The 20,843-nt window shown below is 35.9% G+C and overlaps 1 protein-coding gene across 2 annotated transcripts in view; it reads left to right on the forward strand.

Annotated features, from left to right (window-relative positions):
• Nucleotides 1-20,843, forward strand: part of BBOX1 (gamma-butyrobetaine hydroxylase 1) — a 58,072-nt gene that overhangs the window by 34,164 nt on the left and 3,065 nt on the right. For both annotated transcript variants that reach the window (XM_004607961.2, XM_055141922.1), the window contains exons 6-8: nucleotides 2,936-3,041; nucleotides 10,232-10,428; nucleotides 17,532-17,698. In XM_004607961.2, the coding sequence (XP_004608018.2) occupies nucleotides 2,936-3,041; nucleotides 10,232-10,428; nucleotides 17,532-17,698 (470 nt within the window). The remainder of the gene's footprint in view (nucleotides 1-2,935; nucleotides 3,042-10,231; nucleotides 10,429-17,531; nucleotides 17,699-20,843) is intronic.

A 20,843-nucleotide genomic window follows, 5' to 3' on the forward strand; every position in this document is an offset into this window, starting at 1 on the left:
TCTTAGAATATGATACCTATAAGTTTTTTTATCTTCTTAAATCTCTTCCTATATATTGATCATTCTTTTTTTTTCTTGGAATGTTGATTTTGGCAATAGTATAATGCATGGGCTATAGCGTAACATAAACTTTGTGAGAAATATATATTTCTTGGCTTGAGTCACTAAAATTAAAAATATTGCTTGACTAACATTTGAAATCTGTTACAGCAGGTTATAGATAATCCTCCTTTATTTTGATTCAGTCTCTTTCCAGTTTGTGATCACATATGGATGACTCTTTAAGCTTTAGTGACACATAAGCCAGGGTTTCCATCTTAAATGTAATGAGGGTAAAAAAATGGAACAACCAAGTTAGTTGCATTCTTAGTCCCAGAGATGGGGAAGAATCCCTAACATTTTATTTTAAAAATAAAAAGAAATTAACATTTCTTCTCTTATTCAAGTTTCTATGAATATTTTCAGATTTTTCTAGAATACTTCCCAAAATATCATCTCTGCCATGATACTTTTCTGGCCTCCAACTCAAGTCTCTTAATCTTGTTTAATCATTGTATCACTTAGCTTTAGGTCTATATTCAATTTGGTGGGTATTTGTGCTTTTAATTATCTTTTTTAAAAATATCTAACATCTCTCCATCCTCAGAGAAGCCTGCATTCTCTATTGAGAGCATCACTCCTACTGTTTTTCTTTTCCGCTTATCCCTTCCTCCATCCCTCAAAACCCTCTAAATAAAATCTGTTACTTCAAAAACAAAATATCTAACACCTAGAATCAAATAGGTTTTCAATATATATTTATTAATGGCACTATTCAAGTAGTTATAACAAATGCTACAAAAATCTATATGGGGCCAGAAAGACCTCAAAATAGTCAAAGTAACTCTGAGGTGGAGGTATATATATATTATTTGAGAAATATATATATATATATATAGGATATATATATAAATATATATATTCAAATAAAAGCAGATTAGCAGATTCTCAGACTAATGTAATAGAATTGAGAACCCAGAATGGACCCTCAGATATATGCACAGTTAATTTGTGGATAATGAACCTGGTCAAAAAAAGGAAGAGCAAAGTTCTCTTCAACAAATATAGTAGAAGAATTGATTCACCACATGTAAAATTCTGACACAGTACTCCTGTTTCACATCATGCACAAAATATAATTTGAAATGGACTCCAGACATTGATGTTACTCCTAATCCAATGAAATAGTAAGGATAATGCAGAATCCTTCTTGGTACTGATTTTAGGGGTGGGGGGTCTTGAATGCTTCTGCTCCACCAACAAAGAAAGCAAAAGCAACCATGAAGAAATAAAGCTAAGGTCTTAATGGAAAGATTCAGCAATGCATAAGAATCAACCAATAGCCAAGTTGATGAGAGAAAAGTTTCAATCACCATACATCTGACAAAGGGCTAATTGCCAAGATATGTAAAGCAATCACAAATGTTCACAACCATTAAAACAACAACAGAAAAAAACAATTCCATAAAAATAGGGGAAAAGTGGAACAGAAACTTCCTCAAAAAATATGCAAAGAAAATCAATGAGCAAATATAAAGTTTTCCTGATTATAAGGAAAAAAATGAGAATCAAAATGACAACGATATATATATCGTTAATATATATATAACATATATATTATACCAATGAGAAGGGCAATATTTGAAAGACTAGAAGCAGCCAATACTGTGGGGATGTGGTGAAAAAATAACTTCTCATTCACTGTTAATAACATTATAAATCAATTTCACCTCAGTGGAAAACAGTGTGAAGATTTCTCAAAAAATTAAAAATTAAGCTGCCACATGATCTCACAATTGCACTCCTTGGCATCTGACCCAAGAAAATTTTTAAAAATTAACTAGAAAAAAAATTAACTAGAAAGCATTTATGCACATTCATGTTTATTACAATTCTATTTACAATAATCAAGATATGCAAACAACTCAAGCACCTAATGGCAGATGTCTAACTAAAGAAGTTGCAGTATATATACAAAATGTGATATATTTGGCTACAAGAAAAGATGAATTCTTACCTTTTGCTAATACTTGGATAAAATTAGAGGGTATCATGTTAAATGAAATGGGTTTAGAGGCATAAGGTGAAATAGGTTTATAGGTATAGGACTTTTAACTTTGGTGGTGGTTGTGGTAAAGTGTCATTGCTTACCAAAACATAAATATTCATACTATGAGAAAGCTACGATACCTTGGTAGTAATATTAAAAATTAATGAATCTCAACCCCCTTCTTGGACCATCTACAGAAATTAACTCAAAAATGGTTCTTACACTTAGCTAAATAAAAGAACTAAAGTCACAACCCCCCCCCCCCAAAAAAAAAGAATAAATCTTCATCTCAGTGAATTGGATAATGGACTTATAGGTATGACATCAAAAATACAAGTAACAAAAGCAAGCTTTAGGGTTTGGGAAGTAGATAGTCTGGCAGGACTGGGAGAAACAGAATGGAAAACAAACTGCTTAAAGAGTTTATTTTGGAATAATGGAAACATTTTGAAACTAGATGTAGGTCACCAACTTTGTACCTGTGCCCAATGTCACTAAAATGTTCTTATTTTAAAATATTTTTTATCTTATATGATTTTCACCTTGTTATATTATTCTTTAAATGCACCAAACTATTTAAAAATAAGCTAAAAGTGTTTATACACTTCTTTCTAAACTTTGTAAGGTTAGACTAAGCTATAAATGTACTCCTCTTTGGAAACAAGATGCTGATCCTGAAATGGTTACTTTGGACCAAAAAAACTTCAGACTTTCAGACTCATAGTCATTATGGCAATTATTTCATAAAATGAAAAGTTTCCATTTTCCCCATGTATCAAGTTATTCTAACAAATTTCCTCTGTTTAGTGACAGCCTGTTTGAACATATGTTTCTTATATTTTACAGACATACTTGGCAAGTGCAAGACAAAATTGATGCAAACAATGTGGCTTACACAACTGGAAAGCTAAGCTTTCACACTGATTATCCAGCTCTCCATCATCCACCTGGGGTAAGGTGAGACTCAACATATTTCCACAAGGCAGGCCACAGACCAACATCTCCTTTTTGAGTCTAGGAGAGGATATGTTTCACCAATTTGCATTATCTAGACCTTTCTCCAAACACAATCCAAGCACAGAATGTCTATACAATAATCCTGAATAGTTTTAGAGTTCCATGTATTTGGAGAGAGGGGGTGGTTGGGAGACACACCTGGCATTACTCAGAGCTTACTCCTGGATAAGTGCTCAGGACTTGGAAAACCATACCTGCTGCTCTTCAATTAACCCAGGTCAGCTGCATACAAGACCAGCACCTTACCTACTGGAATATTTCTTGGCCCCTGTCTATATATTTTCAAACATTTCTCTTATTTTTCCACCTAGGAATAATTGTCATATTTTGCTTGTTTCAAGAAGATTTTATGAGTAGTACCCCAGCTTGAGGTTCCTATGTACATTTACCACTCTTCTGCAGATTATTGTTTAGAACAAATTTTCACAGTATCTTTTTGTGTTCACATGGGAAGTTTTTCTATTGCTGATCCCTCCAGGAACTTGTGATCTAGAAAGACTTTGGCTAATATAATCTGTCTCTGCACCACTTGACCTATCATCCTAAAGCTTACTAGCAGCTCAAGCAGATGCACATAGTTGGCAGAATTTCCAGAAAGTAAGCAAGTTTGCAAGATATTTTGAGTCCTAGGCTATCACTATCACTATCACTATCATCACCATTGATCCTTGATTTGCTCGAGCAGGCCTAGTAACGTCTTCATTCGTCCTAGCCCTGAGATTTTGGCAGCCTCTCTTTACTCATCCTTCCCAACGGTGCCACATTAGAGGCTTTTTCAGGGTCAGAAGAATAAGACCCATCATTGTTACTGTATTTGGCATATGAATACGGCACAGGAAGCTTGCCAGGCTCTCCCATGCGGGCAGGAAAACTCTCAATAGCTTGCCAGGTTCTCTGAGAGGGAGAACTAGCTACAAGATGTCATGCGGCCGCAAAGCGGCTGCCCACTTCTGGGAGCTTGATTTTATAGTCTCTGGATGTTGGCTATTGACGGGATTGCATGGCATCAGGGGGAGTTTCTGGGTGTGACCACTTAGCTACTGGAAAATGGGGGATCTGGGTGAAAGAGGCCCAGTCCCGATCTGAGCAGGCTCAGAGATCTCAGCCCCAGGTCCTGCACACCTGGGTTCCTCTGCCAATTCCTTCATGCATGAGGCTCATCCAAACATGTGGAGAAGGGCCTTGAGCATGGCTGTGGCTGGGTTCTGGAGGTCTTCGGCTGCCAGGGCTCTGCTTGTGGTGAGGAGGGAGACCTAGGCTAGTAAGTTAATTTATCTGTCCTGTGTTTCATAGTCAAATCAAGTCATACATTTATTTCACTTTTAAAGATGAAGAAATAGATACTTCTTTCAATGATAGAAATTACAAAGACACACTACAGAGCATGCCACTATAAGGAGAAACATCAGTGATATTGGAAATCATTTTCTCTCCCACCTAATCAGGGTTGGATTTCTCATCAAGGATGGAAATGTTCAGGACTCAAACAGAAATTCTCCAGCAATCACACTTTTTCTATTTCACCTTTACAAAATGTCATTTTACTAAATCAGCTGCTTTTTCACAAAAGAATCATGTTGCTAAATTAAAAAGTGAATGGGGCTGAAGAGGAGTTAAGTTTCTTCCTTGCATTGCATATAGTCACACTGGTTCAATCCCCAGCACCATGTGCGGTCCCATCTCAAGTATTGCTAGGAGCAGTCCCTGAGCACAAAACCAGAAGTAATCCTTAGCACTACCAGGTAAATCACCCATATAAAATTGTGAGCCAGAAAGATAAGTACTTAAGGGACTTATCCTACATGAAATCAACCCAGGTTCAAATCCCCAGCTACATCTCCAGTTGCCAAGCTGTGTTTAGGGGTCACTTCTAAACATAAACCAGAAGTTTGGAAGTTGTCATTTCCCAGTATGACCCATTACCACTTGCTCCCTCTGTTCCCCCCAAAAAATATATAGCAATAAACAACCTTTGAAAGATATTTGTTTCTATTTTAAGACCTAAAATGGCACTAAGTTAAATAACCACACTGAACTATTTATCTGAAAGGGAAATTAAAGAGGAAATTTTAGGCAGTTCTCATTAAAGGTTAAAAAAAAAGGACAAAATCAAAATAAGATTTTTTTTCAATTGTATTTGTTGTTGTTGTTGTTGTTGTTGCTTGTGGTGACGGGGATGTGGGGAAAGGGTATTTGGACTACAACAATAAATTCGGGGATCAAACCAGGCAAGTTTCTTACCTCTTTCTCTAGCCTTTTTCTATCATGTTTATGAAACAAATATTCTCTATGCCCTTACTATTAATTATTATTCTCAGAAGTATAATTCAGCTAGTCTATTATTGTGTTCATGCGTTTTAAGTTACTTTGTTGATTGGAAAACACCACATGATTTCTTTGAACTAAATAACAGTGAAGTGATTTTTCTCACTCTTTTGGTTGGGAGCAGAGGGTGTGGAGAGAGAACAAATACAATGTAATTTGTTCTAAATATAATCCATAGATTCTATAAGAGTCTGGGGGTTATAAACCAAAACAATCAGCTCAATGATTCCACCAAAGATATGCTGAAGACGTTAAATAGGATAAAGTCTAAATATGAATCAAAAAATTTTAATTATAAAAGCAAATTTTTAAAAAGACTATAAAACTAAAGGTTCTAATTTGAATATTTTAGTTGTCTGCTATTTATTATGAGCTTAGATTTTCCTTCTGTGTTAAAGTGGAAAGACTAAGAAAAAGTGATTAGATGACTTCATAAATATTCCTGAGGCAGGGTACAAAGTTATTTTTATCCCATTTTATACTTAAAAACTTATTGTATGACTTTTCGATCCTTCTTTATATTCCTTTAAGATAGACATAAAAATCATGTCTTTTATGTTACATGAGGAAATAATTCAAGCAAGGTTAAATACTTTCCAAGGTGACATGGAATAACAGAAAACTTGAAATTGAATCTACCCTCTATCTAATTTTTTAATACTATTCTGACTTGGACTTCATCATTAAAATAATTTATGTATTATAATTATAGACATTGTAACTCATTATAAACTTCTTAAGTACAGTAACTGTGTATCTTATATTTCTCGCTACCTCAAGCTTAAACCAGTATCTTACATGTAATAGGCACTTCACAGAGAAGCTATGAAAAGCAAAGAAAAGCGCAAGACACATCAGTCTCTAGCAGAAAGTGAAACATCCAAAGCTTAGTTCACCAACAGAAAAACTTAAAATAATTTCTGAAATGTCTATGTTCTTGTAGGAGATTAATCATAAAATTGGCAACTGTTTGTGCTATTATTCAAGTTTCCATTTTTTATTGCTCAAATGTTTATATACCAAAGCTTAAGCTTAAGCTTTGTCACTGTCACTGTGTTGCTCATCGATTTGCTCGAGCGGGCACCAGTAATGTCTCCATTGTGAGACTTGTTGTTACTGTTTTTGGCATATCGAATACACCACGGGTAACCTGCCAGGTCTGCCGTGAGGGCGAGATAGTCTCGGTAGCTTGACAGGCTCTCTGAGAGGGGCGGAGGAATTGACCCGGGTCGGCCGAGTGCAAGGCAAAAGCCCTACCACTGTGCTATCACTCTAGCAAGTATATGTGTATATATATGTATATATACATATATATATATATATAAAACAAATTCTGCAAGTCAAGGTAGAGTAATAAAGAAGAAATAATGTGAATGAAGAGGTACCTGTGAAAATTCGTTTTAACCAATTTGGAGCATGTGAGTAAAGATAAGCAGTCACATATTGAATGAGACGGGTGTTGCTTTGCTTGCTCTCCTCTGAGGCAAAAGTCATACTGACATAAAGTAACATCCAGAACCAAAATATTTTTCTTCTAAATAAAACTGATACAAAATAAAGTTGGGTTTTATACAGAGCAGACATATATTTACCGTTTCACATACACACTGTATGTGTAATAAAGTCCCATCATCTTTTCTCTTTTACAATAATGGATGAAATTTAATTCCACAAAAACAGACAGTTACTAGGTCTAGTCATAGACCTAGTAACTAGGTCTATGTAAAAGATATCAACTTTGTAACTATCAACTATGTAACTATGTAAAAGATATCAAATGACTTTTTAAGGAGTTATTTTTGAAAAATTCTATGACTTCATCATGGCAAATCTGAAAGGACTTTACAATAACAGGCTAATTTTCTCAAGACAAAGTTATACTTTTGATTATCTTCTTGGAGTTTGACAGATTTAAGGTTAACATTTTCTTCGTCATTGTCTTTTTAATCATGCAGCTTCACGCCTCATTGCCCTGATGATGACATGATTTTCAAAATGAAATAGTTTTCTTATGAACATACTTATTAGCTTCTAAAAAGGCATCAATTTAAGACATAAACTCTATTGAGGCTAGTTGTCTCCTTGCTTCATGAAATCATAGCTCATTAGTCTGAAATGGCTGCTAAAAGCACACAGTATTTGAATTTTTGAGAGTAGCATAAGGATATTGTTCTCTTTATCATAAAGTAAAAGAATTTTCCTACAAGAATTTTGAGTCAGATTAAAGTTTGAATATCACTTTTACCATTTGTTAGCTGAGTTATCACCAGCTGTACAATAAATTTATTTCTCAGTCTCACTTTCTTTATCTATAAGATGGAAATTAAAATATCAAATTCTAAGGACTTCTATGGAATTAAGAAGTAAATGTAATTTGAGAACAATGTATGTGTAAGATTTAAAATATTGAGAAAATTTGTATTGTTTGGGGGTAGCAGGAGAGTCACTAGTTATGTCTTACTATACAAATTTTAATTCAACTTAGCACTTAGCTAACTAAGTTTTCCTTAATTATTTTAAAGACAGTCATTTGCTGAACATGTCATTCATTATATCTTTTCATTTAAAAATTAGAAATTGTCGGGGCTGGAGAGATACCACAGCAGGTAGGGCGTTTGCCTTGCATGCGGCCGACCCGGGTTCAAATCCCAGCATCCCATATGGTCCCCTGAGCACGGCCAGGGGTAATTCCTGAGTGCAGAGCCAGGAGTAACCCCTGTGCATCGCCAGGCGTGACCCAAAAAGAAAAAAAAATAATAATAAAAATTAGAAATTGTATAGTATCAGTAATGTACCTTACCAGGAGAGCCTTTGTTTTGTACCAGTAAGTCCCTTGGTTCAATCCTAACACTGAAAACCAAAATAAAACCCAAAAAAGCTGTCATTATATTAAAAATATATATTAACATAATTAGCCATAGCTTACATTATGACAACATAGCAAAAGCATGATTATAACATCTTCAAATGTTATAATTCTGTGAATTTAGGGGTAAAATTAATTTTTAAATCTTCACTCTGTATGTACATAAGATTTTTATTGAAGTAACATTGCATTATAACATTTTATAATTTTAGGTGTGCATCATTAAAAATATAGGTATATAAAATATATTATTTTAACTCCCAAAAGTTTATTTTATTCACCATATAATTGCTTTTTTATTTAGATAAAAATTAAATTTTAATTATTGAGTCTCAATAATCATATTTCCTTAGAACAGTATTTATATGGGACTAGTGACCACAATATAGGAGAACATAGAAGAACATTTTCATCATCACAGAAGTTTCTGATAGTCAGAATAATCCTAGATCTTTTGTAAGAAGAACCAAGCTAAATGGGTATTTGTTTGCCCTTCTCAAACGGGCTCCTACTCTGTATACTGGATTATGTTATCCTTTTCCTGTCCACAAGATCCACCAAACATTTATTTTTATTTTCATTTTCCCTAATATGATGGAAATTTTCACAGTTGAATAATGTTAGTTTAAGTAAAAAGTCAGTCTAATTATAGAAACACAACTCCATTCAAAATATTTTATTTTTACTGGTAGACTTTTCCAAACAAAATAAACTTTAACCTTTGTCCCTTAATTTTAATTAAGAAAATCATAATACTTTAATTTTGATTCCTCATTTCAATGTTTCCTGGGTTTACCCCTCCTCATAGCCCCAGTCGACCTCACTGCACTTTTATCCTTACACTGAACACATTCCACTCCCAGGTGGTTTCTGTCTCACTAAACCTCAGCTTTTCAACAATTTACCCTATGTAACACCACTGGACCAATATTCTTTTTTGTTTTATTTTGCTTTGTTTTGTTTTGTTTTGGGGTCACATCCAGCAATGCACAGGGGTTGTTCCTGACTCATGCATTCAGGAATCCCTGACAGTACTCAGGGGACTGTATGGGATGCTGGTTATCGAACCCGGATCAGCCACATGCAAGACAAACACCCTACCTCCTGTGCTATCACTCCAGCCCCTGGACTAATATTCTTTAATACAGGCTTGACTACATTACTTACATACTCAAAAACCTTTAACTCATTTATGCTTTTGGTTTTGGTTTTTGGCCACATCCGGCTGTGCTCAGGCTTTTCTCCAGGCTCTGATTAAGATAGGAACTAAATGTGGAGTGTGCTCAGGGATCACTCCTAGCTAGGCTCAGGAGAGATATGAGGAACCGGACCAAAACAGGTTGACCACATGCAAGGCAAACGCCTAACGTGCTATACTATTGCTCTGGCCCCTGGAAAGCCTTGAATGGTTTTACACTGTCCAAGAGGAAGTTGAAAACCATGTGACATTAAAAATTCTTCCTAACAAGCTAATTTTCTACTGAGTCTACTATTCTACCACTTGTGACCTGCAAATGTAGTCAAACTTTTTCATACTCAGTAAAGTATGCATTTTGGTATATCCATTATTATTGCTGCATTTTTTTTGCTTTCTGCATTCTGTTCTATATATCTGAAATCTTATCCATTCTTCTCTGCCATATTTAAATCAAGCCTCTCTGTAAAGTCAGTATGAAAGGTTTAATACTATAATATGAAATACACACTCCTTGAAGCTATTACGATAATGTGCCTCTTGTTTATTAAGGAAAAGTTATCATGTCTGTGCCAGTCTTTAATTATTAACTATAGAATATTAGCAACTTTTCCTACAACCCCTTTCTCTTCTGACACAAAGTAATTTACTTAGTTCATTTTTTCTAAATCTTTCTTTTAGTGCATATGAAAAAAACATAAGTACACATCATTAAATGTATTTGTCTCTATTTCTATAGGTTCAACTTCTTCATTGCATAAAACAAACAGTCACTGGGGGTGATTCAGAAATTGTAGATGGATTTAACATATGCCGAAAGCTCAAGGAAAGAAATCCTCGGGCATTTCAGATTTTGTCCTCTACCTTTGTGGATTTTACAGACATTGGAGTGGATTACTGTGATTTTTCTGTGCAATCCAAACACAAAATTATAGAGTAAGTACCATTTACAAGTTTCTCAAAGCAATCAAAAAGTAAAAGATGTATGAACCTAAACTTTATATCAGTTTCCACTAATGCCAGAACTTTACTTTTAATAAGTTTAATAAAATTTTAAAGGAAAATAATGAAATATTTTCATAATGAATTTTAAAGAAAATTTTATAAATTTTATTAATCACTGATAATTATAACTGGAATATGATGAATACTTAATTTTTTAAGTGAACACTAGTGGAAATGTTGGTGTTGGAATATTATATGCATGAAACCCTATCATTAACAGTATTGTAAATAATGGTAACTCAACTTAAAAAAAATAACACAGGGAAAAGTATATAAATATGTGTGAAGTTTTAAACACTTCATTTTTTTAAAATATACTTTCAATAAAGCTATGAATGATTACACTAGTCCAATTCTTTCCAGCTAGAAGCAAAGGACTATCCAGGAATTAAACAATGTCATGTAAAATTTATTTTTTTCTTTTCTTTTTGGTTTTGTTATCCTCTGTGTGACTTCATTTTCAACATTTGTTAAAATGTCTAAGTTTCCATTCTCTGAAAAGACCACAAATGCATTATTTTCCCCAAAACTACAACAAAACTAGATGATTCAATGCTAAAGGTGTCCAACTGTATCCTTGAAGCATAACGAGAGCCAGAAAGCCAGAGTTCTTTTATTGGCTACTCCTGGGTCACATATTCACCTCTGAAACAAAATCACTCTCAGATGAATCAAACAGCTGAGAATAAAACAGAGTTGCCTCTCAAAATTGAAAAAAAATGAAATGTTCCCTACATAGAACATTTTGTTTTCTTTTTTTCACTTAAAATTGTTTTATCCTTATTTTTCCAAATACCTACGAATGTCATAAATTCATCCTTTGATTTAATAATTATCTTACATTGTAATTCTACAGCATAGTTTATTTAACCAGACCTCAGTTGATTAATTTTAGGGTTTTTTCAATTTTAAAACTTAATTTGCATTCCTCTTTTGAGAGATATAGCCAGATAGCATGAAAATAAGCTCATTTAGTGGCTGAAGTAATAGTACAATAAGTAAGGTACTTGCCTTGCAAGAGACTCACCTGGGTTCAATTCCTGGCACCACATATGGTCCTTGAGTCCACTAATAGAAGTAAGCTCTGAGCACCACTGGGTGTGGCCCCAAAACAAACAAATAAACAACCCCCCCATTTTAATAACTAATCAAATCCCTGATACATTCACTCAGCTATCTACTACAGCTATCTACTACACACGTAAGTATCACTGTAACACTGTCATCCCGTTGTTCATAGATTTACTCAAGCAGGCACCAGTAATGTCTCTACTCCTCCCAGCCCTGAGATTTTAGCAGCCTCTCCTTACTCTTCTTTCCCAATTGTTGGAGGCCTTTTCAGGGTCAGGGGAATGAGACCTATCATTACTGTTTTTGGCATAATGAACACGCCATGAGTAGCTTGCCAGGCTCTGCCCGGCAGGATATTCTTGGTAACTTGCCAGGCTCTCCGGAAGGTGTATGTATATGTATATACATATATATATACTTATATATGTGTGTATGCATATATATGTATATGTGTGTATATATGTGTGTATATATATGTATATATGTATGTGTGTGTAGCTTGAAATCTACTTTCTATAAATGTCTAATTTAGGTACAATGACTTGATAAAACTAGGGTTGCACACATATGATTTTCATTTATTCTCTCACGTATAGTAAATTGGGTTCAGCCACTCTTGTTTGTGATATATTAGTGCCAAACAAAAATCCCTATTCTCAAGTACTTTACAACTTGATAGGGCAGGTAAGAATCTGAGTTTTTTAATATGTATAAATTATCATGAATGTTAAAAAAAATAAAGTGCTTGGGGAAAGAAAGTAAAAGCAGAAGAGGATGAGGGAAATCTATAGAACCAAAGGCATAGGGAGGGTGGGTATTGTATTATTGTATAATATGTAGAAGAAAGCTTTACTGAGTAGATGACTTCTGAGCAAAAACAAGAAGGATGGCTATTGAAAGAGTTTCCCAAAATCTGCTAGCACCAAAGTCCTAAGAACATGTCTGATGTGTTCAAGGGACAACAGGAGAGGCTGGATAAATAGGACAGATGGTAAAGTGTTTGTCTTGTGCACAGAAGACCCTGTTTCAATCCCCGGTATCCCAAATGGTTCCTAAAGCACTGCTAGGGATGATTTTTGACTGCAGAACAAGGAGTAACCCCTGAGCACTATCAGGTATGGCCTCAAAACAAACAAACAGAAATAAGAACAACGAGAAATCCAGTATGAAGCAGATTAATGAAGAAGGTGTTTAAGGAGGAGCCAGCTGGCGATAAATTTGTATCAATTTCTGTTTATCATTGTAAGATCATCAACTTTAACCCATAGTCAACTATAGAAATGCCACCAGATTTTGACAGATCTATATTTGCATAATTACAAATTATCCTGGTTACAGTATAATTGGGTGACTGGCTGCTATTATAAATAGCGCATAGAAGAGTAAGGGCATGAGCAAGGCCAGTTGAAAAGACTGCAGACTAGAGGTGAGGGTGCCTTAAACATGAGTACTAAACCCAGTGGCAGCATGAAGAAGCTTCTGTTTGGGGGTTTGTTTTGCAGAGAGAAAGAGCTATTTTGATGACAAATTGGAAGAATAGTTCAAGAGAAAGAAAGGCTTAATAAATTGTAGTTCAGCATAAACCTGAGACAATCTCTAAGAGGCCAACCATCAAAGAAGAAAAGAGAATCAATAACTGAATTTCCTGATTTTTAACATGACAGTTTCAACTACTTCAAAACTACCTTAAAAATCAAGAACAAATTGTCATTCAGTTATAGTACACTATACAGATCCTAACAATGCTAGTAAACAAAAGCATAGAATATATCTATTAAATGTGATTAACTAAATGGTTACCATCTGAATCAATACTGAGCTTTGTATTTTTTATAGTAAAATTCCAGAATCTGGTTATTTTCAAGATCTCAGGAATATCCCTAGAGTATGCCAAGTGGTTACCATTAATCCACTTTAAAATGCATTTTTGACAACAGGAAATAAAACAAAGAGAAGTTTCACTTAAGGGGAGGCTTAATTTCCTGGGTTTCTCTAATTCATTTGATTTTCCTCAGGGCTACATATTTTAATTATTTTGAGATCCTCATGCTTTATCTCATATAAAAAGATTTTGAAGGCTGCTGAAAGAGTTATTGTTAATGGAGTCTAATAAAAAATAAAAAAGAGAACTGGAGCAAAACATAATACTTATGAGATTAAGCTATCACAATACATCCTATTGAATCCAAGTTCAATCATATGAAAACAACTCCTATTCTTACTAATAGTGCATTCTGGACCAAGAAAGATGCTTATGAAAGCATCTTTGCCAGTATAAATGAAATAATGTTAATGCCTATCATAAAGACTTGATATTATCCTATAATTTCAATATCAAAATAACATTTGAACCTCCATACTATGGAGCCTGATAAAGGGCAGAATAAATGCTAACTAACTAATAAACATTAACATTTGCTGCTGATTTCAAATTCACATAATTTTTAATGGCCAAATCAAGAACGATATGTAATCAGTTTGAAAGATTCAAGGACCTTTGATAATCTGAACATTTTTCTGCAGAGCTTAATTTAACATGAGGGGCCATTCCATAGGGATCTTTCCATGACAAATGAAAACTGTAGCACTGTCATTCCAATGTTTATCGATTTGCTTGAGTGGGCACCAGTAAGGTCTCCACTGTGAAACTTTTTGTTACTGTTTTTGGCATATAAAATACTCCATAGGTAGCTTGCCAGGCTCTGCACTGCGAGCTGAACACTCTAGATAGCTTTCCAGGCTCTCCGAGAGAAAGGGAGGAATTGAACCCAGGTTAGATGCGTGCAAGGCAAATGCCCTACCTGCTGTGCTATTGCTCCACTCTGACAAATAAATAATCCCACCAAATATCTCATTTCTCAAAGAATCAACCAACCAGGAGTAATCACCATACCAATTTTTCCTCAAGAGTTTGTTCATAAAACGGAATTTTCTTCCAAATACATGAACTTTAAGAAATGAAAGCTTAATACGCTATAAGAGGGCCTGGGAATTAGCTCAAAGGGTGGTTTTGCATGGTGGAGTCCAAGAACATGATCCTGGCACAGCATAACCCATGGAGCACTTCCAGAAATAAGTCCCTAATTCGGAGGTAGAATTAGCTCTGGAGCAACACTTTGTGTGGCTCCAAATCCAAAAAAGAAAGAAAGAAATACCCTGCACCATCAGGCACACAATTGTGATTTCATTAAAATAGTGAGTTGCAAGGTTCATTTCACTGGTATGTAAAGAAACAGAAAGATTATAGGAAAGAGTTTGTAACATTCACATCAAGGAGTTGCAGGGATAAAAGAAATAAATCTGGACTGGTGAGATGGTATCGAGGCAAGTGTGAGATTCTGGTCTATGTGGGAACTGGTTTGATCTGCAGAGCATGATCCTTCAAGAGTATCTGAGTGTGGCCCTGGAGACCCTCCAACACTAACAGAGAGTCTGGTGGTCCCTCACACTGCAGGGCCCAAGCACCAATGTGTCCTCAGGTCTTGGCCTTCAACTATAGGGGCCTCTTGACTGATAATTGCCAAGAGTGGCTCCTGGATCCGCTGAAAGTCATCTGAGAAATTGCCTTCTAGAAGAAAAAAAATCACCTAAGTGACTACTAAAAGAACCCTCAAAAGTTTCAAACACATCACAACCTTACCAATAACACAAAGAATGGCAAAAAAGAGAGAGAAAAATGAAATAAAGAGAAAAGAAAAGAAAAAGATATAACTGACAGATATAGAAAATGATACAGAGAAAGGATAGAAAATAGATCAGAACAGTAAGACTAGAATTTGATATCTGAAATTAAAAGGCAAAGTTTCTTAGATTTAGAAACTGTTAAAGGAGTCCCTCAGTGGCAATGTACTCATATTCTAATTGTAGATCACAAAGTATTCGTGTTGACAAGATGTGGGGGAGAAGAGGTTGGCTAAAGAAGTCACTTCATTGAATATTCATTCATTTAATATTTTTGTTTGGTTGTTTTGGGGCTACATCCAGCCATGCTCAGGGCTTACTTCTGGCTCTGTGCTCAGAGTTTACTCCTGCTGGAGCTTGGAAGACCATATGGGGTGCTGGGGATCAAACCTGGTGAGCCACAGGCAAAGCAAGTATCTTGCACACTGTGCTATCTTTCCAGCTCTCCATTTTTATATTTTATTATATGTACGTAAGTCTTTGCCTATTTTCATATTTTAAGAATCTAGGATCCTTTTGAAAATCTATTCCTTTTATTTATTTTCTTTCCCTATGTTGATTCAACAGGTAGCTTCACACATTCTTTGAGAAGCAGAGAATTGTTTCTAATGATCCTTTCTTAGTGTTTACCATGGTCTTAGGTCTTACAGCTGATTATGATTCAACATCAACCCGAGGCACAAGTCACAGACAAAATGGCACAGTTACAGTTTTCCCCCCCTATGCAACCACATACAGTTCTTCTGTACCTAAATTAATAATAATAACATACTCTATGACTTGTGACTTGTGAGTGCTTAGCTAAATGTAATTCAGACATCCTCCACACCATCAGTGTCACCAAACACTGGAACATGTAGAATTTTTATTTGATCCATCAGTTTGGGACGAGAGTTGTTAGTTCATATTCTACTTTCTGGCTGGCCCAGGAATAATCTCAGGCACTTAACCACAAGCCTTCCCCATCTTCAGTTCTTATCAATTCCTCCTGGTTCTACTTAGAGAATAGGTGATGTTAGTTGGTGATTTATGACTAATTGAAAAGCCACTCCATTTGTATCTTTGTTTTTTTGTCTATAACTAAACAATGTTCATGCATTGCTATTTGTTATTAGCATAGCTTAAATTAATTAGTAATGCTATGATTTCTTACCTTATAAATGGTATTCTTCTATACTGTTGGGTTCATGATCCATAGGTGGTAAGAAATATAAAGAGTTGCATATTCAGTAAATATTTAGTAGTGTTCTTCTATGTCCAAGCTTTGTGTTAAATGCTGGTAGTTCAGCATTAAAGGAAATACAATATTTTGAAGTTCACATACTAAAATAAATAGTATAGGTATAAAGATACAAAGAATTTGCCTCAGTCTCACCTGTAAACTAGAGACTGAATTAAAAAGAAATACATTTTAAATATTCAAAGAATAAATTTTATTTTCTGTCCAATTAGACTCTCAACAAATAAAAACTGAAAATCCAATAGCTAAAACATATGCACAGTGGGCCTCTGGATTTGTAACATAAAAATATTTTAATTATGCCAAATCTATTTTTAAACAATAAAGAATAATCATTTTCCTACATATTAAAATATTTTTAAATGGCCCCTCTCAGTAACATTTGTTTTACATTAACTTGAATCATTCTGGTATATAAAAAGATTTCAAAGATACTTGCCTGGACCAGGGAGACAACTCAAAAATACATTCCTAGAATATGTAAAGCCATGAATTCAGTCCCCTGGATTGCATGTGTCCCCTGAAGAGTGTCAGCCCAAGTACTTAACTTTATAGCTCTAGGATCATGGCTTTGAGTAACTCCAGCATTTCGCAGAGGATTAACTCTGTTTAAAATTTTAAAAAAGAAAGAATTTTCCAAATGAGTGAATAAAAAATCAAATGAATATCATGTTAGATCATCTTTATACCTTTTGTATGTTTATTTTAATTATTTAATATTATATTCCAGAAACTTCCTAAAAGCAATTCACCTTTTATTTTTTATTTATTTATTATTTGTATTGAATCACCGTGAGATAGTTACAAGCTTTCATGTTTGGGTTACACTCTCACAATGAACAAACACCCATCCCTCCACCAGTGCACATTCCCCACCACCAATATTCTGGGTATAGCCCCCTTTCCCACCCTCCCCCTGCCTCTATGGCAGACAATATTCTCCATACTCTCTCTGAATTTGGGGGCATTATAGCAGCAATTCACCTTTTAAATGTAAAATCTTATGACTTAAACACTAACTTTTACTCTTAAAAAATTTTAGATTAGATGATAAAGGTCAAGTGGTTCGCATCAACTTCAATAATGCAACTAGAGACACAATATTCGATGTACCTGTGGAAAGAGTTCAACCTTTTTATGCTGCTCTGAAGGAGTTCGTTGACCTCATGAACTGCAAAGACTTCAAATTTACTTTCAAGATGAATCCAGGTGAGCATTTTCCCAAATGTAAAGAGTGGAATTTATATCATTAAACATGGAAGAGAATTTTCTAAGCAGTTTTTCTTCAGTATGGTTTACAGATCTCTAAGATGAGAATTTTGAGGAGCTGTGAACCAGCTTAAAGAGTAAATTTCTCTTTTCCTTCTATTTTTTTGGGGGGGTGTTTTGTTTTGTTTTGGGGGACACCCCCAGTGATGCTCGGGGTACCTCCTGGCTCTGTGCTCAGAGATCACTCCTAGAGGTGCAAGGCAAAAACCCTACCCTCTGTATCATCACTCTAGTCCATAAAGAGCAAATTTCTGGCCCACCATAATAAATTGGTTCTCCAGATTTTTCTTTGTTTTGTTTGGGGATGGGTTGTTTTGTTGTTGTTGTTGTTGCTGCCATACCTGGGAGTCTTTAGGGACAGTAGCTCTCTGAGTAACTCTTGTCTCTGGCTGGAGGGTCACTCCCAGTGCTGGTTGAAGGACCCAAGCATTGGACCTGGACATCCAATTATTAATAATTATATGTTATTGAGCTATTGAGTTATTAATGTCATTATGTTAATATGTTATTTCGCTTATTGAGTTATCTCTTTGGCTCAAATTCTCTAGACTTTAAAAACATTGAAACAAGCTGCTAAGTAAGCTTTAAGCGCACCAAATCTAAAAATCTATAACAGAGGAATAAATGTTGGGGTCGAGACGGGGAGATGGAATAAATTCCTGAAAGAAAAGTTATAGATCAAATAAAATTTCATGTCTAATATGGAGACTGAAAACTTATGTTTTCTATCCTGATACTAATTAATTATTATAAACTGAGGATTATTCTACCCTTATAAACAAATATAGTCATCATGATAATTCTGTCTAAAACAACTGAATAATAATTATTAATAATTATTAATTAAATTTATCTGATCTGGAAGATCAGTAATAACAATGGGCCTCATTCGCCTGACACTTAAAGAGCCCCCAATACAGCAGAGTTAAGAAGGATGAACAAGGAGAGGCTGATTAATCTCAAGGATGAACTAGACTGTCAAAACGAAGAAGAACTAAAATGACTGTCTGTACTTTCAATGCAAATACGCTGGCATCAGAAGCATCCATTGAAGATCTGATGGTGCAAGCACAGAAGATGAAGTACGACATTATTGGTCTGACCGAAACGAGAAGGCATCAATCACATCATGCTATTTTCAAAACTGGAGAACTGTTTCTTGGAACATGCAACAATAGAGGCATCGGTGGCATCGGCATCCTTGTCAACATGAGCTTGGCCATGAGCATTGATTCATTCAAATACCTAACAACCTGAATTGGACGACTAAGCTTCAATAGATGTGGCTCACTGCCGGCAGTTTCTATCTTCGTCATCTACGCACCAACATCCAACTACCATGAAGAAGAAATTGGTAAATTGTACATGAAGCTGGAGAAGTTCTACAAAGAAGACCACACCTTCTACAAGGTGATTTTAATGCCAAGATAGGACTGAGAAGGTCGCCTGAAGAACTCCACATTGGGACCCATGGCCTAGAATGGAACAAACAGGGTGAGAGACTGTCTGAGTTCATCATGTCAACCAAGACCATCCATGGTAACTCACAGTTCCAGAAGGCCAAATCTAAATGTTGGACATGGGAGTCTCCACAATGAAGACTCCCATGAAGACTTTGGTGGACAGTTCCACAATGAAATTGACCACATCATATTCAATCGAAGGTTTTGCCTGACCAATGTCGCTGATGTCCTAAAATTCCAAACAGGATCAGACCACCACTCCTTCATGCAAAATTCTACTTCCCAGAGTGGGGAGAAAAGTATGCAAAGTTTAAATTTAAGAACAGAACTCCCAGAAAGACCACCAACTGGGAACTCTTTGGCACTATTGCGGCAAGTGGAAAGATGCCATCCTTGACAACATCAACGAGGAATACAATCGACATGGAATAACCTCCATGACTGTGGGAAGAATGCTGAGAGTGGAAAAGTCACAGACACCTGTCTTAGGAAACTCTCGAGCTCATTCACCAATGTGGTTTGGCATGAGCCTCAGACAATCATAGGTAACGTCCAAACTTGCAAAGCTTTGCAGAGAAGCAATAAAGGAAGACCCTCAAAGAGAAAAGTGTAGCAGTGTTGGCCGATGTGGCAGAAGCTGGGAAAAGTATTCTCAACTCTCGCCTGTCCTTCACCAATTACAAGACCAAGATAACTGACCTCTGATGTTCTTATGGACCTATCACATCTTCCAGAAGAGCAATGGAGAGGATTATTCATGACTTCTACTCATATGTCTTCAATAGCCATGTCTACCTGCTCAAATACCAAATTCCAAAGGATGGATATGTCATTCCCAATGTTTTCCCTTCCAAAATCCGACACGCCATTTCATCAGTAAAGACTCGTACAGCACCCAGTCCAGACAAGGTCAGACCCAAACACCTAAAGAATCTGCCACCAGTACTCATCAATACACTGGCTCAGCTCTTCACACACTACCTGTCCGAAGACAAAGTTCCATCCCAATGGAAAACCAGCAGAACCATTCTGTTGTACAAGAAGGGAGACATCCACGGCATTGGCAACTAACGCTCAATCTTCCTGTTGTCTGTTGTCTGCAAGCTGTTCACTCGAGATATCCTGAATAGGATTGGCAGAACACTAGACAAAGGACCAGCATTTGAGCAAGCCAGGTTCCAAAAGAATTCAGCATGACCAACCATATCCACGAGGTGACCAAGCTCATTGAAGTTTCTCAAGAGTTCAAGATGCTACTCTGTCTAATGTTCATCGATTTTTTTTTCTTTTTGGGTCACACCTTGCGATGCACAGGGGTTACTCCTGGCTCTGCACTCAGGAATTACCCCTGGCCATGCTCAGGGGACCATATGGGATGCTGGGATTTGAACCCTGGTCGGCCGCGTGCAAGGCAAACGCCCTACCCGCTGTGCTATCTCTCCAGCCCCTAATGTTCATCGATTTAAAGGAGGCCTCTGATTCTCTTGAGGCTGAAGTGGTCATGGAAGCCCTAGCCAAACAAAGCGTTCAAATTCAATACATCAGGATCCTCTGCAAGCTGTATTACGGATTCACCACCAGGATCTCACCATTCTACAAGGAAGCGATCATCAATGTAAAGA

This window comes from Sorex araneus, chromosome 6, assembly GCF_027595985.1.
Source record: "Sorex araneus isolate mSorAra2 chromosome 6, mSorAra2.pri, whole genome shotgun sequence".
NCBI classification, from domain to species: domain Eukaryota; kingdom Metazoa; phylum Chordata; class Mammalia; order Eulipotyphla; family Soricidae; genus Sorex; species Sorex araneus.